Here is a 27,900-nt window from a genome sequence, read left to right as displayed (position 1 = left end):
CGGTGGACACATTCTCAGCATTATTGTAAGCAAATTCCGCTAGTGCCAACTTTTCGACCCAATCGTTCTCTCTGTCATTGACATAACACCTCAGGTATTGTTGGAGAATACCGTTTGCTCTCTCCGCCTGCCCATTGGTCTCAGGGTGCCTGGCAGTCGAAAAGTTGACCTCTACGTGCAATAAGCTCATAAGTTTCCTCCAGAATCTGGACGTGAACTGTTTCCCTCTGTCGGAAACCACCCTCAAGGGGGCGCCATGCAGTCTGAAAATATGTTCTACAAACAATTTCGCTGTTTCTTCCGCCGTGACTGCATGTGAGCAAGCTACAAAGTGACCCATCTTAGTTAACAGGTCTACTACGACTAGTATGGCGGTTTTCCCCTGGGATTTGGGCAGATCAGTCATAAAATCTATCGACACCGCCTCCCACGGTCGTTCTGGTGTGGGTAACGGTTCTAATAACCCCGCTGGTGCCCGCCTTTCTCCTTTGGCTCTCTGGCATTGGTCACACCTTCTCACATACTCCCGTACATCCTCCCTCACCTTGGGCCACCAAAACTCCCTGGTCACCAACCACATGGTCTTGTGTTGCCCAAAATGCCCCGCTGTGGGATTGTCGTGCAGCTGTTTGAGTACTCTCCCCCTCAATTCCCCTTCGGGTATATATAGCGCCCCTCTGTAATACAATGCCCCGTTTCTTTCTTCAAAACCCCCGGGGTCTTCTCCCTCTCTCCTTAGACCTCTGAGCTTGTCCTGGGCGTACTCATCATTTACCGTTCCCTCTACCAGTTCTCTTTGCCCCACCCAGGCCGCACCACACACCCAGTGGTCCTCTGGGATAATATGTCTCTCTTCCGGCGCTCCCTCCCCCTCCAAATATTCAGGTTTGCGAGAGAGAGCGTCCGCTCTGATGTTTTCTGGACCTGGCACATAGCAAATTTCAAAATGGAATTTGGAGAACTCCTGGGCCCATCTCACTTGTCGTTGGTTGAGCACCCGTGCCGTTCTCCAATACTCCAAATTCTTGTGGTCCGTACACACTTGCACCTTATGTTGTGCGCCAATTAGTAAGTGTCTCCATCTCCGGAACGCTTCGTGAATGGCGAGTAGTTCTCGGTCATATACCGTGTAGTTCCTCTCGGATTTGTTCAGCTTACGCGAAAAGAAGGCACACGGTCTCCATTCCGACTTATTGCTCCCTGGCTGAAGCAGCACCGCCCCCACCGCCCGGTCTGAGGCATCAGTTTCCACTCTCATGGGTTTTTGTAAATCCACATGCAGGAGCTGTTCTTCCGAAGCGAATGCCCTTTTCAATTCCTCAAAAGCATGCTCCGCCTCCGCCGTCCAAACGAATTTCTTCTTGCTGCTTAGACAGTCCGTGATGGGAGCCGTTAAGTGGGCAAAGTTCTTGATGAATTTACGGTAAAAGTTCCCAAACCCTAAGAACCTTTGCACATCTTTTTTCGTTTTCGGTGTCTTCCATTCCAGCACCGCCTGGACCTTGCCTGGATCCATGGCTAATCCCTTGTCTGATAAGCGGTACCCCAGGAATTCCACCTCCTTGGTGTGGAACTGACACTTCTCCAATTTCACCCACAACTGGTTTGCTTGCAGCTGGCTCAGCACTTCCCTGACATCCTTTACATGCTGCTCCTCATTCTCTGAATATATCAGCACGTCATCGAGGAAGGCCACGCAATTCTTGTAGAGCAAAGGTCCCAGTACGTGGTTCATGAGCGATTGAAAACAGGCGGAGCCTGATTGTAATCCGAATGGCATAACGAGATATTCAAACGCCCCCAAAGGGGTGAACATGGTGGTTTTCCATTCATCCCCCTTCTTTATTCGTATCAGGTTGTATGCTCCTCTCAGGTCCAGTTTCGTGAATATCTTTCCCTTCCTCACCCTGGTCAAAATGTCATCAATCCTGGGCATGGGGAAAGTCACTGGTTCTGACACGGCATTTAGGGCCCGGTAGTCCACGACCAATCTCGGTTTATCCGTGTTTTTTTTGTCCACAAAAAACACTGGGCTCCCCCCCACCGCTCTGGACTCTCTGATGAAGCCCCTCTTCAGGTTTTTATCAATAAACTCCCTTAACTCCTGCATTTCCCTGTCTGACATGGCGTACAGCTTGCCCACGGGGAGTTGGGCCCCCGGGACCAGATTAATTTGGCAGTCAAAGTCTCTGTGCGGTGGTAATTTATCTGCTTCCCTTTCACTGAAGACCTTGCTCAGGTCAGCGTATTGTTTGGGCACCTTCCCTTTGTCCGCCACTTCCGTCCCTGCTAGAGAGGCTTTTGCCCCTTCTGGCACCTTTCCCTCTCTGCAGTGTTCCAGACAATGTGCTGACCCAAAGGAGACCACTCTCTGATGCCAGCCCACTAGCGGGTCATGCAACGCTAGCCAGCTCATTCCCAAAATGACTGGAGCCCCTCCCAGGGTGGCTACATTGAACGCTATCCTCTCAGTGTGCCTGGCCACCCTCATAACCATTGGGACGGTTTGTAGGCTGACTTCTCCTCCCAGCAGCTCCCTCCCATCGATCGTGGTGACCTGCAGGGGGTTGCTTAAAGGGAGTGTCTGTATCTGGTGTTCAGCTGCAAACTCCTTGCTCATAAAATTACAGGAGCTGCCTGAGTCCAGCAGCGCCTTAGTCTTTAGTGGGTATCCGTTTGCCAGCTCTAGCAACACCTCTATTACTAGGGCTGGTCTTGGAGGTTCCGGAGTGGGCACTTTTACTGCTCCTTGGCCTGTCTGCAGTGCCCTGACAGAGGCAGACAGGCGTTGACTTTTACTGGCTCCTGGACTTCCTCCTCCTTCCCCCCAACAGCTCCCGCCATCCCTTGCCATTCCTTTCTTTGCGGGCAGACTCTGGCAAAGTGACCTGGCTGCTGGCAGAGATAACATTTCTTGGCGCTCTTTCCCTCCTTCTTCCTCCCTTCACTGGGATTTGAAACTGCGCGCGCGCGCGCTGTTCCAACTTCCATTGGCTCTCCTGGCGGGAAACTTGGTTCTGGAATCTCTGGAATGCGGAAATCCCTCCAACGCTCTCCTTTCCCCTCCCGCTTCTCCAAGGCTCTTGCCTCCTGGCGTGCTCCAATGGTCAGCGCTGATTTGGTCAGCTGGTCCATAGACTCCGCCCTGGGCGCCCGGGAAAGTTCATCTTTCACCGCCGAAGAAAGCCCCTCTTCAAAGAGCATTTGAATGGGTTCCGCCGAAAGGTCCCACCCCAATCTATGTATCAACATTGTAAACTCAGTCCAGTACTCACGAACCGATCGGCTCCCCTGTTTGCACGCCATCAATTGTCTGCGCACCAGCCCCTGTTCAATCTCGCTGGAAAACATCAAATCCATGGCGCGAAAAAACTTCCTCGCGTCCTTCAGCATGTCACTATTCCCTGCCATCAGGGGTCTGACCCAATCTCTCGCCCCTCCTTCGAGATGGCCAATCACAAACGCCACTCTCGATGCCTCGTCGGGAAAGTCATTAAACTGCAGTTCAAGAGCATACTGCATCTCTGTCCTAAAGGCTTGGTAGTTCCTGGGGTCCCCCCCAAACTTCTGCACCATTCCTGGCATCTTTCTTGCTAGTGTAGCGCCTTTTGCCTTTTCTGCATCCTGCGCCCTCCTTTCTTCTAGCCTCGCCGTTTGCATTGCTAGCTGGAGTTCCAACACTCTGTACCTTTCTTCCAGGCTTGGACCCTCTCCAGCTCCTGCTGCTCCTCCGGCTCCGGCTGGGTTACTCATGATGCCTCTCTGCACAAGCTGCTTTCAGGGACTGTCCGATTGCTGTGATGGGATGATGAGCTGCTTGTGCGTAAAATCCTAATCCCTCAGAGTTTGGCTAAGTCCCCAAACCTCTGTCTGTGATGGAGCTCCTTAAACATGACTCCATCAATCGCTCGTTGAATCGGACAGTGGGCGTTTACGGAACTTCTTCCAGCATAAAAGCTCCTTAACGGAAACGCGTCTTCTGGACTCTCGGCGTGACAGTTTCCGCCGAGGAGTGGGTGTCCCTACAGGAGGTCCTGAAATCTCCCCGCTGCTCCCGCTTGAAGTGTCTCTGAGCCCTCCCTCCGACTCACTTTCCCTTGGAACTCCACTTCTCCCCCTGCTGGTCCCCTCCTCCGCTGAATGGTCTCTCTCACCCTCCATGAGCCCTTTCACCTCCTTAGTCTCAGATGGCAGTTCCCTGACATATATATATATATATACACACACACACAGTGGTACCTCCGTTTTCGAACGTCTCTGTTGACAAACATTTCAGTTTTCGAACACCGTAAATGCTTTGGTTTTCAAACACGCCTCGGAAGTCAAACATGCCATGTGGCTTCCACTGAGTGCAAGAGCCCGAGGCCTAGATGTCGGCTATTGAGTTTTCGGACATTTCAGAACTCAAATGGTCTTCCAGAATGGATTACGTTCGAAAACCGAGGTACCACTCTCTCTCTCTCTCTGTTTGTGTGTGTGTGTGTGTGTGTGTGTGTGTGTTTTATACCCCGCGCATCTGGCTGGGTAGCCCCAGCCACTTTGGGCGGCTTCCAAGACATAAAAACATAATAAAACATCCAACATTAATAGTAACCACCTGATTCAATATAAAAGTCACAATAACTAAAATAGACAACTTATATCAAAGCTACATTCAACAATACATCAGAATCTAATAGTAAACAGTAAAATTAAACATCAACAAATAATAATTAAACAGTTCACGCTTATCCACTACGAAAAAGAATTACCAATCTACAATCAATAAAAACAACACCAAATCACAATGCATAAAATACCACAAAGCATACAAAACCATGTAAAAGGATCAAATTGAGAAACAAAGACACACAACTTATAAAACTTTTTTTTAAAAAAAATATCCCTGTACACCAACAACGCATGGAGAACTACCAAACAAAACACTGGTCATAGAAGGCACCCTATAAGTCAGGGGTCAGCACACTTTTTCAGCAGGGGGCCAGGCCACTGTCCCTCAGACCTTGTGGGGGGCTGGTCTATATTTGGGGGGGGGATGAACGAATTCCTATGCCCCACAAATAACCCAGAGGTGCATTTTAAATAAAAGCACACATTTTACTTAAGTAAAAACACCAGGCAGGCCCCACAAATCACCCAGAGATGCATTTTAAATAAAAGGACATTCTACTCATGTAAAAACACGCTGATTCCCGGACCGTCCACGGGCCGGATTTAGAAGGTGACTAGGCCGGATCCGGACCCCGGGCCTTAGTTTGCCTACCCATGCTATAAGCGTAACAATCGCTGCAACTTACTCATACATAAGCTGCTTGTTGTTGGGCTATGAGAGAAGGTGGGAGGTCTAACTTTTGATTTTGGAAGGCAACTCCAGAGTCTTAGGGACCTGCGGTTGCCAAGAAAAGAGCATGCCGTGTCAGTGCGATGAAAAAGGCATCAAAAGACAACGGGGCCAAAGGTCCCCTAAAAGTCACAGAAAAAAATCAGAACACCCATTTTGTAACAAAGATGTCCTTATGTAGGGAGTACAGAAAACCAGTTGTGATGAAGGCCTCCCCGTCTTGGTTCTTTATGATTCAAGAGTGACAGCAAAGTCCATTTCAATTATAGCAACAAAAAACGGAGAGGCTGGAGGTCATTTCCGACATCATATTTTTGCATGTACATACCTCAAGAACCATGTCTTAAGAGGCATGCAGATGTCACTTTAGAAGGGCTGCTTTCCATGTATCTGTTTCACCATCCAAAAAAATGGAAAATGTTGACTCAGTCAAATACTCTGCATGGCAGCAAAGGAACATGCGGGTTTCAAAATCTCTGAGGTGTTTGCATAGTTTTCATTATGAGGCCATGGGAGTACAGAGGCGGATGCAGGTGGTGCTGTGGTCTAAACCACTGAGCCTCTTGGGCTTGCCGATCGAAAGTTTGGAGGTTCGAATCCCCGCGACGGAGTGAGCTCCCGTTGCTCAGTCCCAGCTCCTGCCAACCTAGCAGTTTGAAAGCACGCCAGTGCAAGTAGATAAATAGGTACCACTGCGGCGGGAAGGTAAATGCTATTTCCATGCGCTCTGGTTTCCAACACGGTGTCCTGTTGCGCCAGAAGTGGTTTCGTCATGCTGGCCACATGACCCGGAAAACTGTCTGTGGACAAACGCCGGCTCCCTTAGCCTGAAAGCGAGATGAGCGCTGCAACCCCAGAGTCGCCTTAGACTGGACTTAACCGTCCAGGGGCCCTTTTTTTTTTAACAGGGTGGGGGGAAGCAGTCACAAAGTCAAGGGGGTCAGCAGCCTTTGAATTTGTCTGCAGATGGGGGAATGCAAAAAAGTAGATGCTGTGATCCAAGAATACCCAAGGAGTTCTCTTTCAGGGCCCGAATCAATGCTCACTTTGCCAGCTGGAGAGAGAACATGTTCAGAACTGATCAATGGTAAACCCCTCTACCAGCCTCTGAGAAGACAGCCTCAGAAGGAAATGACATAAATTCAGGGCTACTTTTATCTGTACCTGCTCACAAAAAGCAGAAGTTATACTTGCATTCACCTACCACCTACTGTTTTGTTACTCTATTACTTAGAAAAATTCTGCAAGGTAAGATTCATTCGTCAAAGTTACCAGCATGAGTTTGACCAAACTGCAGGAGGCAGTGGAAGACAGGAGTGCCTGGCATGCTCTGGTCCATGGGGTCACGAAGAGTCGGACACGACTAAACGACTAAACAACAACAACAACAAATGGTACGCAAAATGAACCATGGAAAGAGAAGGGAAGTCATTGATTTAAGTTTGTTTAAATGAATACTTTAAAACGTAAATTAGAAAATTTAATAAATACGATAAATAAAAAGACAGCCTCAGACACAAATCACAGGAGACTTTCTCCTATCCATTTCTTCTCCACCTCCTGGTAAACTGGGATCCACCAAAAAACTTGGTTCAGTGAAAACGGAATCACATTTTAATTCTGTTCCAGTCCCCATGCTCAAATGCGATTCCCCGCTCACTCTTAAATCTTTAGCTACAGCAGCTGCTGGAATATTTGACTTTTCATAGATTCAACATGTGTGAGGGGTGCATTCACACCCGCACACTCCAGCGGCAGTTATTACTCAAGCAGTGAAGTGCTTTGCTTCTGTCTTCTTGCCGTCACCAACGGCGGCGAGGAGTAAATCGAGTTGGCTGTGGGGACTGCGACAGAAGCCGAGTGCTCCACCTGCGGAATAAAACATTGCTGTGCAAAGGTGGAATTTGCCCTTACACTCTTAAGGTAATAAGCCATGAGCTCATTTCTATGCACATGATAAAAAGAGGAGGAACAACCTTGCTTTCGTTTCCAAAGAAGAAAGGTGGCTATGATTTTATTCCACCGGTATTTGTTAATAATCCCAACTATTTCACAATCCCAAACTGACAATGAAAAATAATGGTCTGCGTTTTGAATTTGCCTCTTTTGCATTTGGGCGCTGCAGAAGTGGAACACCCACAAGACAAGAATATACTCATACTTTATGATTAATGCACCATTAAATTCAGGCCTGTGTCTAAGCATGTTTGAGGGAGGCTGAAGAGGTCTGTTTCCTAGGCCGGCCTATCCCAGTGAATTAATTGGGAACAGCTGGGATATAAAGGCAGCAGACAGCAGGCAGGAAACAGAAAGAGTATTTAACAAGGAAAGAAGAGAAAGGGGGAGTCAAGTGGGTGGGGGGAGTTCACCCACAAAATCTCAAGGAGCATTTCCACAAGCAGTGCCTCTAAACCAGAGGTCAGCAAACTTTTTCAACTTTGTCTGCTCTGAAATACGTAAGTCCCGCTTAATTCAATGGGTCTTATTCCCAGATAAGTGCGTACAATCATACCTCATGTTACGTCCGCTTCATGTTACGTTCTTTCAGGTTACATTCTGCGGCGACCCGGAAGTACCAGAAAGGGTTACTTCCGAGTTTCGCCGCTCGCGCAAAAGCGCAAAATGACGTCACGCGCATGCGCAAAAGCGGTGAATTGCAACCGTGCATGCGCAGATGCGGATTGCGCTCTTTTTATGTTGTGAACGGGTCTCCAGAACAGATCCCGTTCACAGCCAGAGGTACCACTGTATAAGAATGCAGCCAAGTTCTGCCACATCTCTGCACATGGTGCAATGGGCTCAATCAATGCAGAGACACTGCAGAATTACCCACCCCCAGAGATGTCTGTCCGACACAGTTTTGCATCAGTCACCTACTTCTCAGTCAGGAGGAATGCCTGGAGGAGAGACAAAGGTGGAGCCATGACTCAGGCATATACAGAAGTGGTACGTTCCCCTTAGGGGATTACTCTGCCACGCTCTGATGGCAAACCTTTGTGAGTAAGTGTGAAGTTGGCATGGAAATGTTTTTTGGGGGAGGAGAGAAATGTGTCTCAGGTATCAGAAGTTTGAGAAACATGAACCATGAGAGAAAGCTTCAAGAAAAGTGCCAAGTCCCTCAGAAGAAGGTCTCAGAATTTATATTACAGCCCTTGTCAAGTTCAGTTGTCATTCATTCATTTGGTTTTTCAGATTAAAATTTTACAGTCACATACCCAACACACAACATAGAAACAAGATTCCAAAGAATCTCCTGGACTTTGCTCCTCCCTTTTGTGGGTCCTATTGTTAATCATTTCCTCCTGCATCTTTTATAATAATCCAAATCTTTAACCTCTCCATCGGGTCCAAAATTCACCATTAAACTACAAGTGTTATTCCAATCCTACTAACGATTTTAACCGTTTACCATGGTTTTTAAGATAAATTATAAAATTTCCTCCCATTCCTTATTAAAATTTTGGTCTTCCTGATTTCTGATTCTTCCGGTCATTTTAGCCATTTCGGCCTAATCCATCAACTTGATTTGCCATTCTTCTCTGGTGGGGAATTTCCATATCTGGAGTTCTGTTTGTTTTACACATCTTCTAAAAAGTACTTTAACCAGCCTGCCTTCAAATCAAATTATGATTTTGTATTAAAAGGAACTGGATATGCTCTAGTCTTTACCACACTGCAAAGGAAAATTCAAATCTCCATTTCCTCCTTTGCCACACCCAACCATACCAGTGAGCAGCTCACGTCTATATAATATCCAAATTACTTTGGCCAGACAAAGTTCCTTCCAGGAGACATCTGCTTCTACTACATTTCGACTGCAAAAGAGTTATACTTTCTCTGTGGATCTTCTAATTTGGTAGCTTGTGCTGAAGTTTATTGCCAAGCAAACCTAAAGCGCTAGAGGTCAGAGCAGAAAGTTGAGGTTTCCTTTTTCAAAAGGGAGGACCTGTTTACTTCCCCCTTATCATAGCTCTGAGTAACCAAAGATTTTCTGCACAATAATAACTCAGTCTGCAAAAACTCCTCCATCGCCCCTAAAACCAACTGTAGGCTTAACACTGTCTTCTCTCAGAAATGTACAATTAACTTTGGAATCTCCAACTCAAGAAGAAGAAAAAGCTAAGGAGTAAACTGTACGTAAGTCCAGACTGGAGCCCCTAAGGCTTGCACTCCTCCTTCCCGCAACTTCTGCAACCAAGTTGGTGCCAAACATACTGTTCTGCTTTCCTCTGGACCACATCAGCAAGGCCAAGGGCGGGCGGTGGTCCTTGTTCTCAGGGCAGCCCAAGACCTCCATACATATTGCCCAGGCTTGGGCCCCAGAGAAGTCATTTCATTTTTATTTATTTTTTTGTATATAATTTTTATTAAATTTTCTGTTTAACAATTTAAAGTACTCGTTTTTACATCCTTAAGATATCACTGACTTCCCTTCTTCTCTTTCCATGGTTCATTTTACATACTATAAATCGCTGCATATTTTACAAAAAATATACCAATCAGTTTTCCATTATCGCATTCTTATTTACCCTGTTGAATTTATCTTAATGATGCCAGCATTTTCAGCTCTACACAATTATTTCCCATATATTCAATAAACCTTTTCCAATCTTTTCTAAATGTATGTTCTTCTTGTTCTCTTATTCTATATGTGAGGTCCGCAAGCTGTGCATATTCCATCAGCTTAAGTTGCCATTCTTCTTTAGCTGGGACCTCACTCGTTTTCCATTTTGGGGCTAACAAAACACAGGCCACAGTAGTGGCATACATAAACAACCTTTTTTGACACCTGGGAATTCCCGTCTGAATTATCCCCAACAAAAAGGACTCTGGGTTTTTTGGGGAAAGTATTTTTAAACATTTTTTTCCAATTCATTATGGATTATTTCCCAATATTCTTTGAATTTTCCAAATTGCCTGTGCTACGAAGGTTCTATCAACTTAAGTTGCCATTCTTCTTTGATTGGGACCTCCAGAGAGGTCATTTCAGTACTGCTAACGCAGCAATAGCAATGCAGGGCTGCCGCAGTTATGAGTTACCAGTCTCTGCAGCCACAGCAGGTGCTGTGATTCTCCAGTAGTTTGACACCACCCCTGGAGGCACACTCCATTGTCTTTCCAGACAAATGGATGCCAACCAAGTGCTTCAATCTAGTGTCAAGAAATCCTTTGTACATGACAAAGCTCTGTATCCACACAACAAACTTCTTGAATAAAAACTGTCCATTTTGACAGTTGATGTGGGGTTTTGTTTTTTTTAAAAAATAGCAGCTGCCACACAACTTTAAAAGAAATTAAAAGCTGCTATCCTTTTCTTCTGCCCCTTTGATGGAAAAACTAATTTTTCCTGTTTATTTGTCATTTGAAGCGTAACATATTAGAAACAGCAAGGGGTATTTTTCTGGGCAGGGGGAAGACACAAGAGTTTCATGAACTGTACTATCTAACACACACAAAGACAACAGTTGTTTATTCTTTGGTGAGGATTTCTCATGGCACAATGTGATTCTAATATTTTTAAAAAACAAAGGGCTCATTTACTTCACATTCTTTCTGATGCACACTTGGGGAAGGGAAAAAACAGGAAATACCAGCTTTTGGAGTTGGCTATAAAAGCCACTAGGATATTTTCCTCTTAGGCACAGTACAGATGCCCACTTTTAGAAAAGGATTTTTTGGTACCCCATTTGTTTAGTTTGTTCCGAAATGCAGATTTGTGGACACGATGCCATCGAAGGAGATACCCCCGTCTGTGTTAAATATTTCGGAACGTTCCCCATATAACAAATATATTCCCCTGCCCCCACACTGGCATCAATCAGCCTGAGAAATACACAACATACCACATAGTGAATGTTCAAAAATCTTGCCTGGAGGGGGACTCAGCACAGGGAAACAAGTAAATTGTTGCTGCCTATTCATGCGGCCCATTTCTACAGAATCAATCAGTAAAGCTTTTTTTTTTGGATTAACAATAATAATAATAATTTATTATTTATACCCCACCCATCTGGCTGGGTTTCCCCAGCCACTCTGGGCGGCTCCCAACAGAATATTAAAAACACGATAAATGCATCAAACATTAAAAACTTCCCAATACAGGGCTGCCTTCAGATGTCTTCTAAAAGTCAGGTAGTTGTTTTATTTCCTTGACATCTGATGCGAGGGCATTCCACAGGGCGGGTGCCACTACCGAGAAAGCCCTCTGCCTGGACTGAGCCATTGCCGTTTGAAAGTGAAAGACAGTTCCATGTTTGAAGGCTCCCTCCACAGGGTTCAAGTGTCATAAAACAGGAGCTCGGAGACCAGGGTTCAAATCTCTCACAATCATTTAGCCTAATTAGCTTGCAGGGTTGTTGATGGGGAGTACTTGGAAATGTAGGATATAAAATTAAATATATATATAAATATATATATAAAACTGTTACAAAGTTGTGTGTGAACATATCAAGACGACGCAGCGATTCTTCAAACACCTCTAGTTTATTCACAGGCCAGAACAGAACAGAACTGAAGGGTTCAGCCAGCCTGCTTATATAGAGCTCCACTAGAACGCAACAGTAACCATTTTCTGTAACTATCCAATCACTGAACGTCACTTTCAATCCCTTATTTGCATATGTGGACCTGAGTGAAAACTATCTACAGTATCCCGCTGCTGGCCCAGGGTGAGAACATATATATATTAAGCTCTGTAGGTTAAAAGCAAGCATTTAAGGGGGAAAAAGGTTTCACAGCAAGCCTATCTTCAGATATTTTAAAAAGTGTGTACAGTGCTACCTCGGGTTAAGTACCTAATTCGTTCCGGAGGTCCGTTCTTAACCTGAAACTGTTCTTAACCTGAAGCACCACTTTAGCTAATGGGGCCTCCTGCTGCCGCCGGAGCACGATTTCTGTTCTTATCCTGAACCAAAGTTCTTAACCTGAAGCACTATTTCTGGGTTAGCGGAGTCTATAACCTGAAGCGTATATAACCCGAGGTACCACTGTACAGGGATCCTCCCCCCTACCCCAATGGGAGACGATTCAAACATTTATTTCCCCCCTCACCTACAGCCTTTGAAATTTCAGGGTCCAGGAAAAGCTTTGCTACTTAGTTCTGCGGATTGTTTAAACTGCACAGGAGGAAAAAGAGAGTTTCCTTCCTGTTTTCTTTCTTTACTTCATCTTTGTTCCAGCTAGGCACAGAATAACCCAGGGAGTGCAGCTTGTCAACATGACATCTGCATGTTCCTTTAGATAAACGCATTCTTGAGCATCAAAATGAAAACAAGCAAATTTAGTTACACATCGCCAAAAACTATTAAAAGACTACGCGGGTCTGGAACTCATCACGAAACCACAATCCAGTATGACAAACTAGGCACATACTCTTGTACCTTGTCCTGACCTGAACTCCTTTGTCTTGCAATATCAGCTTTTTCCTGGATAACTTAAATATTATTCTATCAATGCATGGCATTACAAAAAGGGGAAAAAAGCCACTCAGCATGCTGGGCAATTAGGCAATTACTGGATTAATTTCACAGGAGAAATTGTTTAGTAAATGAAAAAGGAGACAGCTACATTGAATACTTGCTTAATTTGAAAGTGAAAAAAAAATCACTATTTTGTTTAATAGATGGTGTCAAATAATCCTGGTATCTCTGCAGACCTAAGGCCCAATTGGCATGTAACCATGTCATGGCTAGGGTTTTAGGCTTACATAATTTTGGATTTATTACACACATAAATGACATTAATTACTCAGGAGGGAGGCAGTAAACAATGCTGTAAGCCAGGTGTGGGGAACCTCTAGTCCTACAGATGCTGATGAACTACAAATCCCATTATCCCTGGACATTGGCCATGCTTCTTAGGGCTGATAGGAATTGTAGTTCAACAACCTATGGAGGTCCAAAGATCCTTCACTTCTGATGTAGACCAGAGATCCAGAGCAAGCTAAAAGGAGGACTGCTTTGAGTGAAGGCAGGAAATAGACTGCCACTCTATGGAATGGAGACAATAGCTTCCTCTGAATGACAATTCTTCCTGTCTTTGTAAGGTAAAGGCAAAGGACCCCTGGACGGTTAAGTCCAGTCAAAGACAACTATGGGGTTGCGGCGCTCATTTCGCTGTCAGACTGAGGGAGACGACGTTTCTCCACTGACAGCTTTCCAGGTCATGTGGCCAGCATGACTAAACCGCTTCTGGTGCAACGGGACACTGTGACGGAAACCAGAGCGCACGGAAATGCTGTTTACCTTCCCGCCACAATGGTACCTATCTATCTACTTGCACTGGCATGCTTTCAAACTGCTAGGTTGACAGGAGCTGGGACAGAGCAACAGGAGCTCACTCCATCACGGGGATTCGAACCGCCGACCTTCTGATCGACAAAAGCCCAAGAGGCTCAGTGGTTTAGACCACAGCGCCTTTGTACACAAGGAGGAACACAAGCATCCTGGAGGGGTCCCAAGTGTTCAACTGCTAAGAGCAAACATTTGGGCTCCCAGCGAGGTCACAGCCATGTTGTTCCTCTTCTAGTCATTCTGCTACTGAGCTTACATGTCATCCAAAGCTGGGTTCAACGTGCTTCGGTTCTTTCCAGACAAACCACGAGTTGTAACCAAGGTTTCTCTCTCTAGGGTTTATGGAAGCCGAACCATGGCTTAGCTCCACACAACAGCCATGACTAGAGGAAGAGCAATCTCCTCTCAAGGGGACATGTTTGCTCCTTCAAACTAAACCTTCGTTGGGTTTAACTGCAACGAAGGTTGCAGATGGTTTTATAATACAGTCAACTAGCTTACTTATACTGCAATTGTATAAGTAAGTGTCAGTGAAACAAAAGGACAATTTTTCTGTATAGAAACATGTACTGGCCTGCAGAGGATCAACCTCAAAATCTTCCACTTGCACAAATGTTTGGATAGGTTTGAATTCCTACACAAACAGGCCCTTCCTACCTCAACTAATTGCCAGCCAGCAGGGTGCTGAACTCCACACATATAATCTTGTATGTACAGAGTTAACTGTTTTTTCCCTTTTCAGTATATCAAATAATAAGAGTGCATGCCTTAATTCATGTCTGCGCATAAAAAATGCATCACCTTTAATAAGCCTAACATCAGCGCCACTTCCAATAAGTTAAGAGTATACAACCATCGATTTGCATTGAGATCACTCTTCAAATTTAAATTATTGAAGAGCCTCATAAAAAACTAATAGGCTTTCATAACTCTTACCAACAAAATGCAGCAATATCGCAAAGGAAATACAATATATGGTCCAGTTAACATGGCATTTATTGATGAAATATTCACCTCTTGCTTTCATCCTCTGTGCCGTAATAAAACACTAAATGCATTGCCGGGCAGGGCAGGAGATTCTGGAGGGCAAAAGATGGTATCAGCTGCACACATCCAACTTTTCTATCTCAAATTAACACAAATTGCATTGCTGCGTATACTTCATATCCTCCGAAGGAGCCATTTTCTACACGGAAGTGTAATACAGAATCGCAATCAGTGCACCACAACATACATACAACCAGACACCATCTTTATCTCCTTCACATCTGATGGGAGGGTGTTCCACAGGGCGGGCGCCACCACCGAGAAGGCCTGGTTCCCCGTAACCTCACTTCTCGCAATGAGGGAACCGTCAGAAGGCTCTCGGAGCTGAACCTCAGTGTCGAGGTTAAACAATGTTGGTGGAGACGCTTCTTCAAGTATTCTGCTAATTTCAGAAGCACTGAAGGAGTCGTGCCCCAACCTACTAAACTATAGGAATGTAGGAATCATGAATCAACCCAGCAGTTGTTGTTTTCCGCATGTGTATATGTCCGTGTGTGTTAGTGAGCGAGCAAAGGCACAAATGGGCGCAGGGCCATGTTTTAGTCAAAGTCTCATTTCTCCAGACCACATTACTGAAAAATGCAGAAAAAGCTAACTTTGTTTTGCCTCTTCCCTGAAATCAACCACGGTTTTAAATAACCAGACCTCTAAAATATTCCTAAATGGAGTTTTATGCCTCAAGCAACTTTTTAACGGCGTTATAAATCCCCGGAGTAAAAAAACAAAACAACAAATTAGAAAGGCTGCCAAAGACCCTCATGTAAAAAAGCCACAGCTATTGCAATTACTGAAAGGAATTAAGAAACGTTTTATGGGCCACAAAACAGTAACTCGACTGTGAACTGAACACTCTCAGACTTTCGCTGTAGAAGAAAAGAGAGCAGGATGAAGGGAGGAGCGTGATTCAGTAAAGGTTTGGAATTGAGCTGGGAAGTCCCCACAGAAACCATTAGGATGATGGTGCAGTACAGTCAGTGAGTGACTCACTCTTCAAAATCTAGCCAGTAGCAGTGCTGGGGTCATCTGCCCAAGCAACTGGGAGGATACTGACACTAGAAATCAGGGTTGGCTCAGGGTATGCCACTTAACAGAACAGTATTATAGCTTTTACATACTGTATTAGCTCTCTTGACTTTAACGGAAAGGCTACCAATATAAAGTATGGCTAAATGCAACATACAGTGGTACCTCGGGTTACAGACGCTTCAGGTTACAGACGCTTCAGGTTACAGACTCCACTACAGTTTTACCTCAGGTTACATACTCTTCAGGTTACAGACTCCGCTAACCCAGAAATAGTGCTTCAGGTTAAGAACTTTGCTTCAGGATGAGAGTAGAAATCGTGCTCCGGCGGCGCGGCGGTAGCAGGAGGCCCCATTAGCTAAAGTGGTGCTTCAGGTTAAGAACGGACCTCCAGAATGAATTAAGTACTTAATCTGAGGTACCACTGTAACCCAGAAATAGTACCTCAGGTTAAGAACTTTGCTTCAGGATGAGAACAGAAATAGCTCAGAGGTGGCGCGGCGGCAGTGGGAGGCCCCATTAGCTAAAGTGGTACCTCAGGTTAAGAACGGTTTCAGGTTAAGAACGGACCTCCAGAACGAATTAAGTTCTTAACCGGAGGTACCACTGTATTTTGGATCTAGGTATGCATCGCCTTCTGCCCCCAAACCACGATCCTTTTCTCCCTCTTACGTTAGCATAGGATATCCATACACAATCTGCTCATTTTAAGGAATACAATCCACTAGAAATTGCTCCTGCACAAGCCCGACTGAAATGAGTGGAAACAAGACAAGAGAAGGGGAGACCTTCGCCAGTAGAAAAATTACGCCCAAGGGCAATTATATCATGCTGTCTAAATGTTGTGGCTCTGAAGTTCAATGCCTCACTGCCTTACCTCGATTTGAGGAAAGAAAAATGTTTATACTTGGCAGTGGGACTTTGGATGAAGATTAAAGGCAAGATGCTATATATATATATATATATATATATATATATATATATATATCCATACACTGATCTTTTAAAGTAATATCAACATGTTAGAAGGCCTAAAAGATATTAACTGACATCAAAGCCACACTCAGAAACCGCAAATTAACATTTATACTGAAATGCCACCGCCACGTTCTAAAAGTGTAGCCACTTGCCTCAGGTGAGTAACTTTCATTAGTAAGCAAGTATGGATCAATGAGCACTGTATTTCACAAACCAAGCCCAAAAGCAAGAAGAAGCAGTGTTAGAAACTCAGGTATATTACTTGGGTGCCAAATGGCTCCTTAAACCAAGGTTGCGGTCACCAAAAGAGAATGTCTAGTTCCCATTTTTTTAGCCAAGTCTTATTTTTCAAATGATGGACTAACTGTGACTGGTTCTCAGTTAAACGTTCGGCAAGTTCAGAGCACAACCTTGAGCTCTGAGAACTTTAAGAAAAGTCACTTGATCCAGGGACAGTCCACATAACAATGGTACTTCTGGTTGTGGTGCCCCGCAAGACGAAATTAATTCGTTCCGCGAGTTTTTTCTTCTTGCGAGTTTTTTGTCTTGCGAAGCACGGTTTCCCATAGGAATGCATTGAAAATCAATTAATGCGTTCCTATGGAGACCGCCTTCAGACCAGGTCCGGGGACAGTCTGTCCCCGGACCTCTTCTGAAGGCAGGCCGGGGGAGAACGGCAAGCTCCGGGGACAGAGGTGAAGGGGCAGCGCTCCTTCGCCTCTTTCCTCGAACCTCTTCTGTAGGCAGGCGGGGGGAGAACGGCTTTTCTTCCCACCACCAGCCTTCAGAAGGCTGTTCTGAAGGCTGGCGGTGGGAAGAAAAGCCCTTCTCCCCCCACCGGACTTCAAAAGAGCTGCGGGAAGTCCGGCGGGGGTCCAAGGGATTCCCTCCCAGCCGCCCGCGTTTAAAAGCACTCCGGGCGCCGCGCTTTGCTGCTTTCCCCGGAGTGCTTTTAAAGGTGGGCGGCTGGGAGGGAATCCCTTGGACCCCCGCCGGACTTCAAAAGAGCTTCGGGAAGTCCGGCGGGGGTCCAAGGGATTCCCTCCCAGCCCGCCCCGCTCCGCTGAAGTTTAGAGGGAGCCTGTGGGGAAAAACTCAAAAAAAAAATCGTTTTGCGAGAAAGGCCCATAGGAAAATTTGTCTTGCGAAGCGGCTAAAAAATCAGAAAACCCTTTCGTCTTGCGCGTTTTTCGTTTAGCGAGGCATTCGTCTTGCGGGGAACCACTGTAATTCGTTCCAGAGGTCCGTTCTTAACCTGAAACCGTTCTTAACCTGAGGTACCACTTTAGCTAATGGGGCCTCCCGCTGCTGCCGCGCGATTTCTGTTCTCATCCTGAGGTAAAGTTCTTAACCCGAGGTACTACTTCTGGGTTAGCGGAGTCTGTAACCCAAAGTGTTTGTAACCTGAGGTGTTTGTAACCCGAGGTACCACTCTATTATATTAGCCTATTCTGATGTCTTTTTTCTTAATCTTGACTGTTCCTGCTCATTCAGGCTGCACCAAAAAGCATTTTCATTCCAGAAATTCATTCCGATTGTGCAGATAAAATATAACTGATAGAATTCCACAGGGTGGGGTATTAGTGTATGAAAACAGTCCCGATCCCAGGACCTCCAGGCACGCACCTCCTGATAGTGGAGATGTCAGGAGCTATCCTGACACCCAGGCATCCTCACTTGGTCACCAAGGATCGAAAGCCAAGTGCAAAATGGCGCCCAGCGATTTTCGAACTCTGATTCCTTATCCAGCCAAAGAGATTCCTTGATTACAGTGGGAGGGTTAAGTTGGTGTTTAACAACACAATCTTACACACAGAGGCACAATATGTTAATACCATTGGGTTGAATTGGAAATAACCTTCAGTTAAGTATGTACACGAATGCATTCAATGGCAATCTTTGGCTGGATTGTGGTTTGTGTACTGTGTACAGCTTAATGTGAAACACTTTGAACATTTAAAAGGCACCAATCTTGTTTCGCTTGCTATTATGTATTTTTCTGTTTTTATACTGTAAACCGCTCTGCGATCCTCAGATGTTTGTAAATTCAATAAATAAAAAGTAAATACTTACTATCATAGCATTTTGGGGGGAAAGCACCATTTTTCCTGTTCCCTTGAGACAGCTTTTAGATTTATTTTTGAAATGCACAAGGCAGAGGCTCACAAGGTTCCACAGAGTACCTAATTGTCGTTTCACTAATTACCGTTCTGGGACACACAGCAACTGTTTTGCTTATGGGAGTGGCAAGAGCACTATAAACATGAAGACCTTCCTTCAGGGGGAAAAAGGTCGTTCTTGTGACTAAAAACCAGAGAGAAAACATGATCCAGCAAGAGTCTCTCATTTAAGAATGCAAGAGGCCATGCACCAGTACAGGCTCTTGTCTCCTCTTCCATTTCTTCCCCTTGCAATATTAGATGGCAAAATTATTTTGGAGGCTACTCAGAATATAACAAGATGTCCACACAATGTAAGATGCTTGGACCTGGAGGTGGGTGGGTGTTAAACTATTATCAGGGGTCAGTAAACTTCTTCAGCAGGGGCCGGTCCACTGTCCCTCAGATCTTGTGGGGGGGCCAGACTATATTGGGGGGGGGAGTGAACATATTCCTATGCCCCACAAATAACCTAGAGATGCATTGTAAATAAAAGCACACATTCTACTCATGTAAAAACACCAGGCAGGCCCCACAAATAACCCAGAGATGCATTTTAAATAAAAGGACATTCTACTCATGTAAAAACACGCTGATTCCCGGACCGTCCACAGGCCGGATTTCGAAGGTGATTGGACCGGATCCAGCCCCCGGGCCTTAGTTTGCCTACCCATGAACCATTTCTTTGGTGGAAAATAGGTAAGTCCCCACAGATCTGTCACCAGCATGAACAGCTCAGTTAATTACAGTGTGGTGCTGATAATGACGCAGTTGGCGCTGTGGTCTAAACCACTGAGCCTCTTGGGCTTGCTGATCAGAAGGTTGGCGGTTCGAATCCACGGGGCAGGGCGAGCTCCCGTTGCTCTGTCCCAGCTCCTGCCAACCTAGCAGTTCGAAAGCATGCCAGTGCAAGTAGATAAATAGGAACCGCTGCGGTAGGAAAGGTAAACAGCATTTATGTGCGCTCTGGCTTCCATCACGGTGTCCCGTTGCGCCAGAAGCGGTTTAGTCATGCTGGCCAAATGACCCAGAAAGCTGCCTGCGGACAAACGCTGGCTCCCTCGGCCTGAAAGCAAGATGAGCGCCGCAATCCCATAGTTGCCTTTGACTGGAGTTAACTGTCCAGGGGTCCTTTACCTTTTTTTTTTTTTTAACCTAATGCCAAAGTTGCAAGTTCAATCTCTGTATAGGACAGCTGCATATTCCTGCAGTTTAAGGGAGCTGGATTATACGATCCTCAGCGTCCCTTCCTTCTGTGAGTCTAAGACAATGCTAAAGTCCGCATGTCTGAATGGCTTGACTTCTGTCACTGGATTCAAAGGCATGCAAAGGAACTGGCAATAGTTTTTCCAAACCCAGTGCAGGCTGTCAGCCACATGGCACAAGTTTCCTGCATTTGTGATTCCCTTAACATGTGAATTTGCTGGGAGACTGAAAGTCTTGTTTGCTGTCAGCTCAGCCAGTCCAGTGGTACCTCAGGTTAAGAACTTAATTCGTTCTGGAGGTCTGTTCTTAACCTGAAACTGTTCTTAACCTGAAGCACCACTTTAGCTAATGGGGCCTCCTGCTGCTGCCGCACCGCCACAGCACGATTTCTGTTCTCATCCTGAAGCAAAGTCTGTAACCTGAAGCGTCTGTAACCCGAGGTACCACTGTACTAGCGTAAAAGGAGGGAGGGGAGTCGGGAAGAAAGGGGACGACTAAAAGAATGCATGGCATGAGATTGTGTGCTATTGGGTTCCAGAGAGAAAAGGGGGTTTAACGGTGAATGTTGGGCTGAAATATTTTGCAATGTGGCCCCGGTGACGAAGAAAGGAGAAGCACGAAAGCCCCAGCTTGCAGCAATCTTTTGTCAATTTATAAGGCCATCGTGACGTCACTTTCTTATCTCCTAAAACTGTTGCAGATTAAACATCTGCATTTCCTTAAAACGTTTTCCATTCAAACCTGTATTTACTTAACATCTTTCAGCGCAAGATAAAATGCATCTGCGGAACACAGAGGCCTCACAAACCATATTTATGTGCTTTTAATTTTTTTAATTGAATATGCATTTAATTGAACCAAAGGTCTGGACCTCAGGACTCTCAGCAAACCATATTCCTTCTCACCAGACCACTTTCCACACTGGCTCTACTCCTTGACCTCCTCAAGTTCTTTTGCCTGGCTGGAATATTATTATTAATAAGGACCGCCTCTTTCCATATGAACCTACCCGGACCCTGAGATCAACTTCTGAGGCCCTCCTTCGTGTGCCTCCTCCTTGAGAGGTCCAGAGGGTGGCAACACGAGAACAGGCCTTCTCTGTAGTGGCTCCCCATCTGTGGAATGCTCTGCCCAGGGAAAATCGCTTGGTGCCTTCATTACACACCTTTAGGCAGCAGGGGAAAATGTTCCTTTTTAACCAGGCCTTTGGCTTACTCAATTTACATCCTATACCCTTTAAAAATGTGTTTTTTGTGTAGGAGGGGGGTATTGAGTTGCTATTTTAATTTTCATTAGGTATTTTGTGGTTTTATATCTTGATTTTACTCTGTGAACCGCTCTGAGACCCCCGGGTATAGGGCGCTATATAAATTCAATAAATAATAATAATAAATAATAATTCATGTCTCAGCTTTTTCCCTGATGGGACTTAAGGTGGCTTACAATCAGAACTGCTCAAAACTCAAAACAACCAATCATTAAAAAAAAAAACACAATTAAACACTGACAAAGCTAAAGTTATATACATACAGTCATAGCTCAGGTTGAAGTAGCTTTGGGATAGATAAGTATTTTCGGGTTGCGCGCTGCGGTGACCCGTTACTTCCGGGTTTCGCCGCTCGCGCATGCGCAGATGGTCAAAATGACATCACGCACATGCGCAGAAGCAGCGAATTGTGACCCGTGCACACGCAGACGCAGGTTGCATTCACTTCTGGATGCGAACGGGACTCCGGAACATATCCCATTCACATCCAGAGGTACCACTGTATATGAAATCTATTAAAACCACTCCAATAATTTCCATAAATAAGTATGTCTTTGTACTGTGACAATGCCCCCTTGCTCACCTGCTCAAAGAGATGTGCATGTTTGTGCGCATATATAGAGGCCTCTGGCTTTTGCATGGCTCGAACATGACATACATTAGAAAGGTGAGGATCATGCCTATTGCGCCACTCACATTTTCTTCCTGACCCAAATCATCCCTGCCATGTGGTCCCCAGAAAAGTGTGACCCTCGGGTTGAAAAAAGTTGGCTATCCCAGCTTTTCGGACACCATGCTGCCTGCCCAGCAAGGGGAGTGGATATAATCTTTTTTGGGAGGTATCACGTTTTTAAAAAACAAAACAGCTTGTGACTCATTCAAGGTTATACATACATTCAGTCGGTGACAGGACTCACAAGGGACCTCCCCAGGCCACCATGTGACAAATCCAATGTCACACGAACACAGCCGTCCTTATCTTTATACCAGCCCAGTTACTCGCACAGAACTGCTTGCTCAAATATTTTCAGGGTCAGGAAATTCAACATAAAATTTCAGCTTTTCCAGAACAACTGAAAGGTGAACAAGGAAGGCACGTACAACCACAGGAACGCACCTTCGTATTTCCACGACCAAATTACATTTTCAGAAATATTGTAAGGTGCAAGACTCCAGTCTGTCATATGTTTGGATGATCTCCCAAAGAGACTCTTTGTACATGGAAAGCTAGCATCTCATGGGAACAGGTTCTAATCTAGCCTTTTCCTTGATTTGTTAACTTTCCACAGAGTTTTAAGTGAAGGCAAACTTTTAAAGATACAAGACCTTTATCTTGCAATCTGAAGTCAGATAAATCCCCGGCAGGCTTTAAAACATGATATTTCTGAATATGCAATTCAGTTCAGGATTTAGGCAAACAAAAGAGCCTGGCTCATCATGAAACATATATTCCTGGCTGAAGATTAATGTATTTATTTATTTTATGGCCTGCTCTAAATTGCTCAGGGTTTTTCTAAATTAATGTGTCGCATTAAAATGTTTTAAAATAAAAAATGGAAAACAATCACTTCCAAAAGACCCACAGTTGAACAGATGTGCTGCATCAACACCTGTCTAAAGACAGGATTATCCAATATCAAACTCTTTCCAAACCTCCTCTTGGTGCCTTTCCAACTCCTTCTAAAAACCTCCAAAAGGGATTCCATGAACACCTTAAAATTCAAAACATCCCTTAACATTAACAAATTCACTTTAATGTTTATATTTATAACTACTCTGGGACCTTATGGTGCAAGACAGGTAAATAATAATATTTGTAATAAATAATTCAAAGTTACTTTTCTTCCTTTTCTTCAAATTTTGGCTGCCTTCCTTCCTCTTTTTGTTGGCAGTCCTTTACATTTTTAAAAATACTATTAGCTTAACCCCACCCCCTAAACACTCAATCTTAACCCCTTAATGTATAGCACCTACCTGTTCACAGGATCTCTTGGGGGGCAGGGGGAACCTCCTCTAAGTTTATGTATTTGCAAAGGAAGATTTTAATTCCAAGGGTAACGAAGGTCATCAGAGAAATGTGTGCCTTTTCTGATAATAAATTAATTTACTTTCTCTCTCCATCTTGATCACACACACAGGTCGAAATCCCACTTGCAATATGATTGTAGATGCCCTTGGTCTTACTCATCGAAAACCACAAAAGTGAAAAGGAACCTTGAAATATGCAAAAAACGTCACATGCTACACTGAACAACACTTCAATGCCTGCAAAAGTATTGCTCAAGACTATCCTGTCTGCAAGGCTCAACCAGACAACTAAAAACAAGAAGCTACAGACTCACCTGTATTCAGGCAAACTGACTCTTAACTTTCCACATATAGTTATAGAGCAATGATCATACTGCAGCCCCTCACCTTAGGGTTGGTGACTTTGTTTGTTTTAAAAATTAGGCAAATTTGCAATCACAACTATAACCACTTTCACAAGATCGCTCTGCTAAGAGTTCTACTATATTCCCAAATACAGACATCAGGTGTAGACACAAACAGGACACTAAACTTTACTTTAAACACCATGCTATTTTATGGGAAAGTTGACGTCAAGGAACAATCCGGGCAAAGGTAAACGTTGATTTTAATGGAAGAGTTAAGCAAGAAGAAATCTTTGCCATAGCTCATATGAAAACCAAGTACCGAAAGAGCTCTCTTGCACAGAAAATCCACCTAAAGTTTGTTTCAATGGGACCTTTAGCAAGCGACTGACCAAACCATTTTTCCAATCAAGGTTGTTTTACTTTATTGTCATGACCCAAACAATCTTGGCAAAATATCCATGAGACAATGCCACTAGTGCATGGGTAGGCAAACTAAGGCCTGGGGGCCGGATCCGGCCCAATTGCCTTCTAAGTCTGGCCCGCAAACGGTCCGGGAATCAGCGTGTTTTTACATGAGTAGAATGTGTGCTTTTATTTAAAATGCATCTCTGGGTTATCTGTGGGGCATAGGAATTCATTCATTCCCCCCACCCACCCAAAATATAGTCTGGCCCCCCACAAGGTTTGAGGGACAATGGACCGGCCCCCTGCTGAAAAAGTTTGCTGACCCCTGCTCTAATGGAAGCTCTGCAAAGCCCCCCTATGCCAAACCACACACTTTGAAAATATCTTCACATTTGAACAGCAACGAACATTATGTGATCTTAGCAGATTCTTCCAGCATTGTTTGCGATTACTTTTAAGCTGCAAAAGAAAAGGGGGCGACATCTGGACAACATTAAGGAAGTGGACAGAAGACAAAAGAGGAAATGGACCAAAATGAAATAAACCCTCCATCTCTCCCCTACGGCTGTGCTGCCATGGCAGCCCTCCTGAAACCCCTGCAGTGAGTGGCCCGTCTCAATCCCCTCTCCCTGGAAGCCCTGGCCGAGTTTTTCCAAAAGGAAATTCCTGATCTCTCTCTACAAGAACCACATGCCCTTGTTGCAAAACAAACTTGCAGCGGACTTTCTGCCCTGCTTAGCTCGCAGATGCGTTCCGTGGGCCAAGCCAAAAAATAAAAAAAATGCCCTCCCGGTTTACTGACCTAAATGCACAAAGGCGAGAGAGGGGGAGCGAGCGCAAGGCGAAAAGGCGCACAAAAGGAAGCAGCTCACCTCCGCTCCAGGATTGCATCCAGGCTTAAAAGGGAAACGACCACTCACTCCTCGCTCTGCAATCCAACATCCTAACAGCGGCAAAGATCCCTTCCCCACAGTTTTTTGTCGTTTGCGCATTGCATCCATAGGATTCACCTATGGAGGTGTTTTTGCGGGGGAGAGAAGGGAAGCAATTCTTCCAACTTTGCCTCTTTCGGGCGCACTCGGAAAAATGAAACACAGCTCACCTAGGGGTACGCACCAACACAAGGATTAAAACATTTCTAAGGCTGGAATCCTCTGCATTCTTACTTGAAAGTAAACCCCTTTGAACTCGGCGGGGTTAATGCCGGGTGCAACCCAGGCGATCACTTTCTCTTTTTTAATACATTTATTTCTTTCGTTTTTCAAATTAAAGTTTTACAATCGCATATCCATCATAAAAACAAGATTCCATAGAATCTCCTGGACTTCCCTCCTCCCCTTTGTGGGTCCTATTATAAGTCATTTCCTCCTGCATCTTTTATAATAATCCAAATCTTTTACATCTCCATTATATCCAAAATTCGCCATTAAACTACAAGTGTTATCGGGCGATCACTTTCTATGGATCCACAACAAGGTGCTTTATTATTCCTGTTACTTTCAAGGCGGAAGTTAAGCGTCCTTCCGTCCCAAGCGCTTCACTCGGATCGCACACCTGAATTGTTTTTAAATTCGGGATTAGCAACAACAAGCAGCCAAAGCCGCTCTTTCTCCCGTCCCCCCAACAACGTGCCGTTTCCTTCACCTCTCCAAACCCCGCAGAAGAACCAAATTACACATTTACAGTTGGGTTTCTTCGGACGTAAATCGCAAAACCCTCCCCAGGTAAGCGCGGAGGGGATCACAGCCTTTGCTAGGAAGTCATCCCTGGCGGCGAGGCTCTCTTCCCACGTAGGAACGCGCGCAACAGGATCAGCCCCGCAGGAGCCGTGCGCTCACCTCGGGGAAGAAGTTCTCCATCGCTGCGGCAACTCGAGGGCGCCCGGCCGGGCGAGAGGCCGCTTCAGCGGGCTACCACGTGCCGCCACGGGGCCGATGGCCGTTCCCGGCGGGGCGGCGGAGCTCCGGCTCGGCGTCACGCCCTTCCTCCCCGCGCTGCCATCCCTCGGCCTCCCGGCGCTGCCCTCCGGCCCAGGGGCCACCAGCACACGCATCCAGACGCGCGCCACGAGGAGCCTTTTGTCTCAAAGCCTTCGCGAGGAACCCCGGCCGTGCCACATGGCTCCTGCTCGCACCGGAGCCGATCTCCTCCCTACTAAATCCACCAGGGGGATCTCAATCGGCGGATTTAGGAATGGGGGGTGGGGGAGCACGTCGCTGCTCTCTCTCCCGAACGAATCCGGCTGCTCCAGAGCGCAGCGCGGCCAGGGAAAGGTGCGCGCAAAACGGACACGAGCGCACACCTAGAGAGCGCAGAGAGTTAGGTTTCCTGGCGGCGGTTCCAAGGGACCTCTCGGGCCACGACCGTGTTGCACACACTCCGCCGCCTGAGATTAGCAAATCCCCGCCCTGGAGAGCGAGCGACCCAGCCAATCCCAGGCGAGCGCCTCTTTGGAATCTGGACCCGGGAGGGCGCGCGAGCTGCCTCTTTCTCTCTCTCGCCTTCTGTTTTTTTTTTGGCTGCTGCAGAGGCTCTGATTTCCAAAAGACTTCCTGACTGTGTCGCACTTTCTGCAGAGGCGCAATGGTGGGCTGGCTCTCGCAGGCAGCCCCCCGCGCTCGCACCTCTACCTGCCACACTTCGTTTCAGAATTCGTGCACACGACCTGGAAGGAGATACGAACGTCTGCACTCTATTCGCAGGAGAGAGTGGGTCAGTCTCCTCGTTACTGGTAGGAAGACTGCCTAGCAAAGGCAGCCAACCCACACTTATAATCCATATATAATCCATATATATTATATATATATATATAATCCATATATCATAGAATCATAGAGTTTGAAGGGACCCCAAGAATAATCTAGTAGTCCAACCTAAACAAGCTGTCCCATACGGGGATCGAACCTGCAACCTTGGCGTTATCAGCACCGCGCTCTAGCCAGCTGAGCTATCCAGTCCATTTTTATAGGTAAAGGTAAAGGGACCCCTGACCATTAGGTCCAGTCGTGGACGACTCTGGGGTTGCAGCGCTCATCTCGCTTTATTAACCAAGGGATCTGGCATACAACTTCCAGGTCATGTGGCCAGCATGTCTAAGCCGCTTCTGGAAAACCAGAGCAGCGCATGGAAACGCCGTTTACCTTCCCGTTGGAGCGATACCTATTTATCTACTTGCACTTTGACGTGCTTTCGAACTGCTAGGTGGGCAGGAACTGGGACCGAGCAACGGGAGCTCACCCCGTCGCGGGGATTCGAACCACCGACCTTCTGACCGGCAAGCCCTAGGCTCTGTAGTTTAACCCACAGCACCACCCGCGTCCCAATTTTATTGGCGCCCCTTAAAACACTTTTGGAGCCTGTTTTCATTTAGTAAAGAGCGCACGGAAACGCCGTTTACCTTCCCGCCGGAGCGGTACCTATTAATCTACTTGCACTTTGACGTGCTTCTGAACTGCTAGGTTGGCAGGAGCAGGGACCGAGCAACGGGAGCTCGCCCCGTCGCGGGGATTCGAACTGCCGACCTTCTGATCAGCAAGTCCTAGGCTCTGTGGTTTAGACCACAGTGCCACCCGCGTCCCCTAATGTTTTGTGTATAATAATAATAAATAATAGTAATAAATTTTATTTATATCCCGCCCTCCGCAGCCAAGACCAGGGTCAGGGCAGCTAACACCAAATATAAAAACAAATTGATTGGAATACAACTTAAAAACAAGATTGAAATACAACATTAAAATACAGCCTCATTCCAATGGAAACTCAAAAGCTTTTTGGGGGCTGAAAACGTCAAGTCTTCACCAAGGCTAAC

At 45.7% G+C, this 27,900-nt stretch overlaps 1 protein-coding gene across 2 annotated transcripts in view; it reads right to left on the bottom strand.

Annotated features, from left to right (window-relative positions):
* MYO10 (myosin X) overlaps positions 1 to 26,493 on the bottom strand; it is a 200,700-nt gene extending 174,207 nt beyond the window's left edge. For both annotated transcript variants that reach the window (XM_053397125.1, XM_053397126.1), the window contains exon 1: positions 25,931 to 26,493. In XM_053397125.1, coding sequence (XP_053253100.1) covers positions 25,931 to 25,951 — 21 coding nt within the window. In that variant the 5' untranslated portion in view covers positions 25,952 to 26,493. The remainder of the gene's footprint in view (positions 1 to 25,930) is intronic.
* Between the last annotated feature and the right edge of the window lie 1,407 nt (positions 26,494 to 27,900).

This window comes from Podarcis raffonei, chromosome 7 (assembly GCF_027172205.1).
Source record: "Podarcis raffonei isolate rPodRaf1 chromosome 7, rPodRaf1.pri, whole genome shotgun sequence".
Taxonomy (NCBI): domain Eukaryota; kingdom Metazoa; phylum Chordata; class Lepidosauria; order Squamata; family Lacertidae; genus Podarcis; species Podarcis raffonei.
The sequence above is the reverse complement of the archived record's forward strand: the minus strand, read 5'-3'. Positions and strand labels throughout refer to the sequence as shown.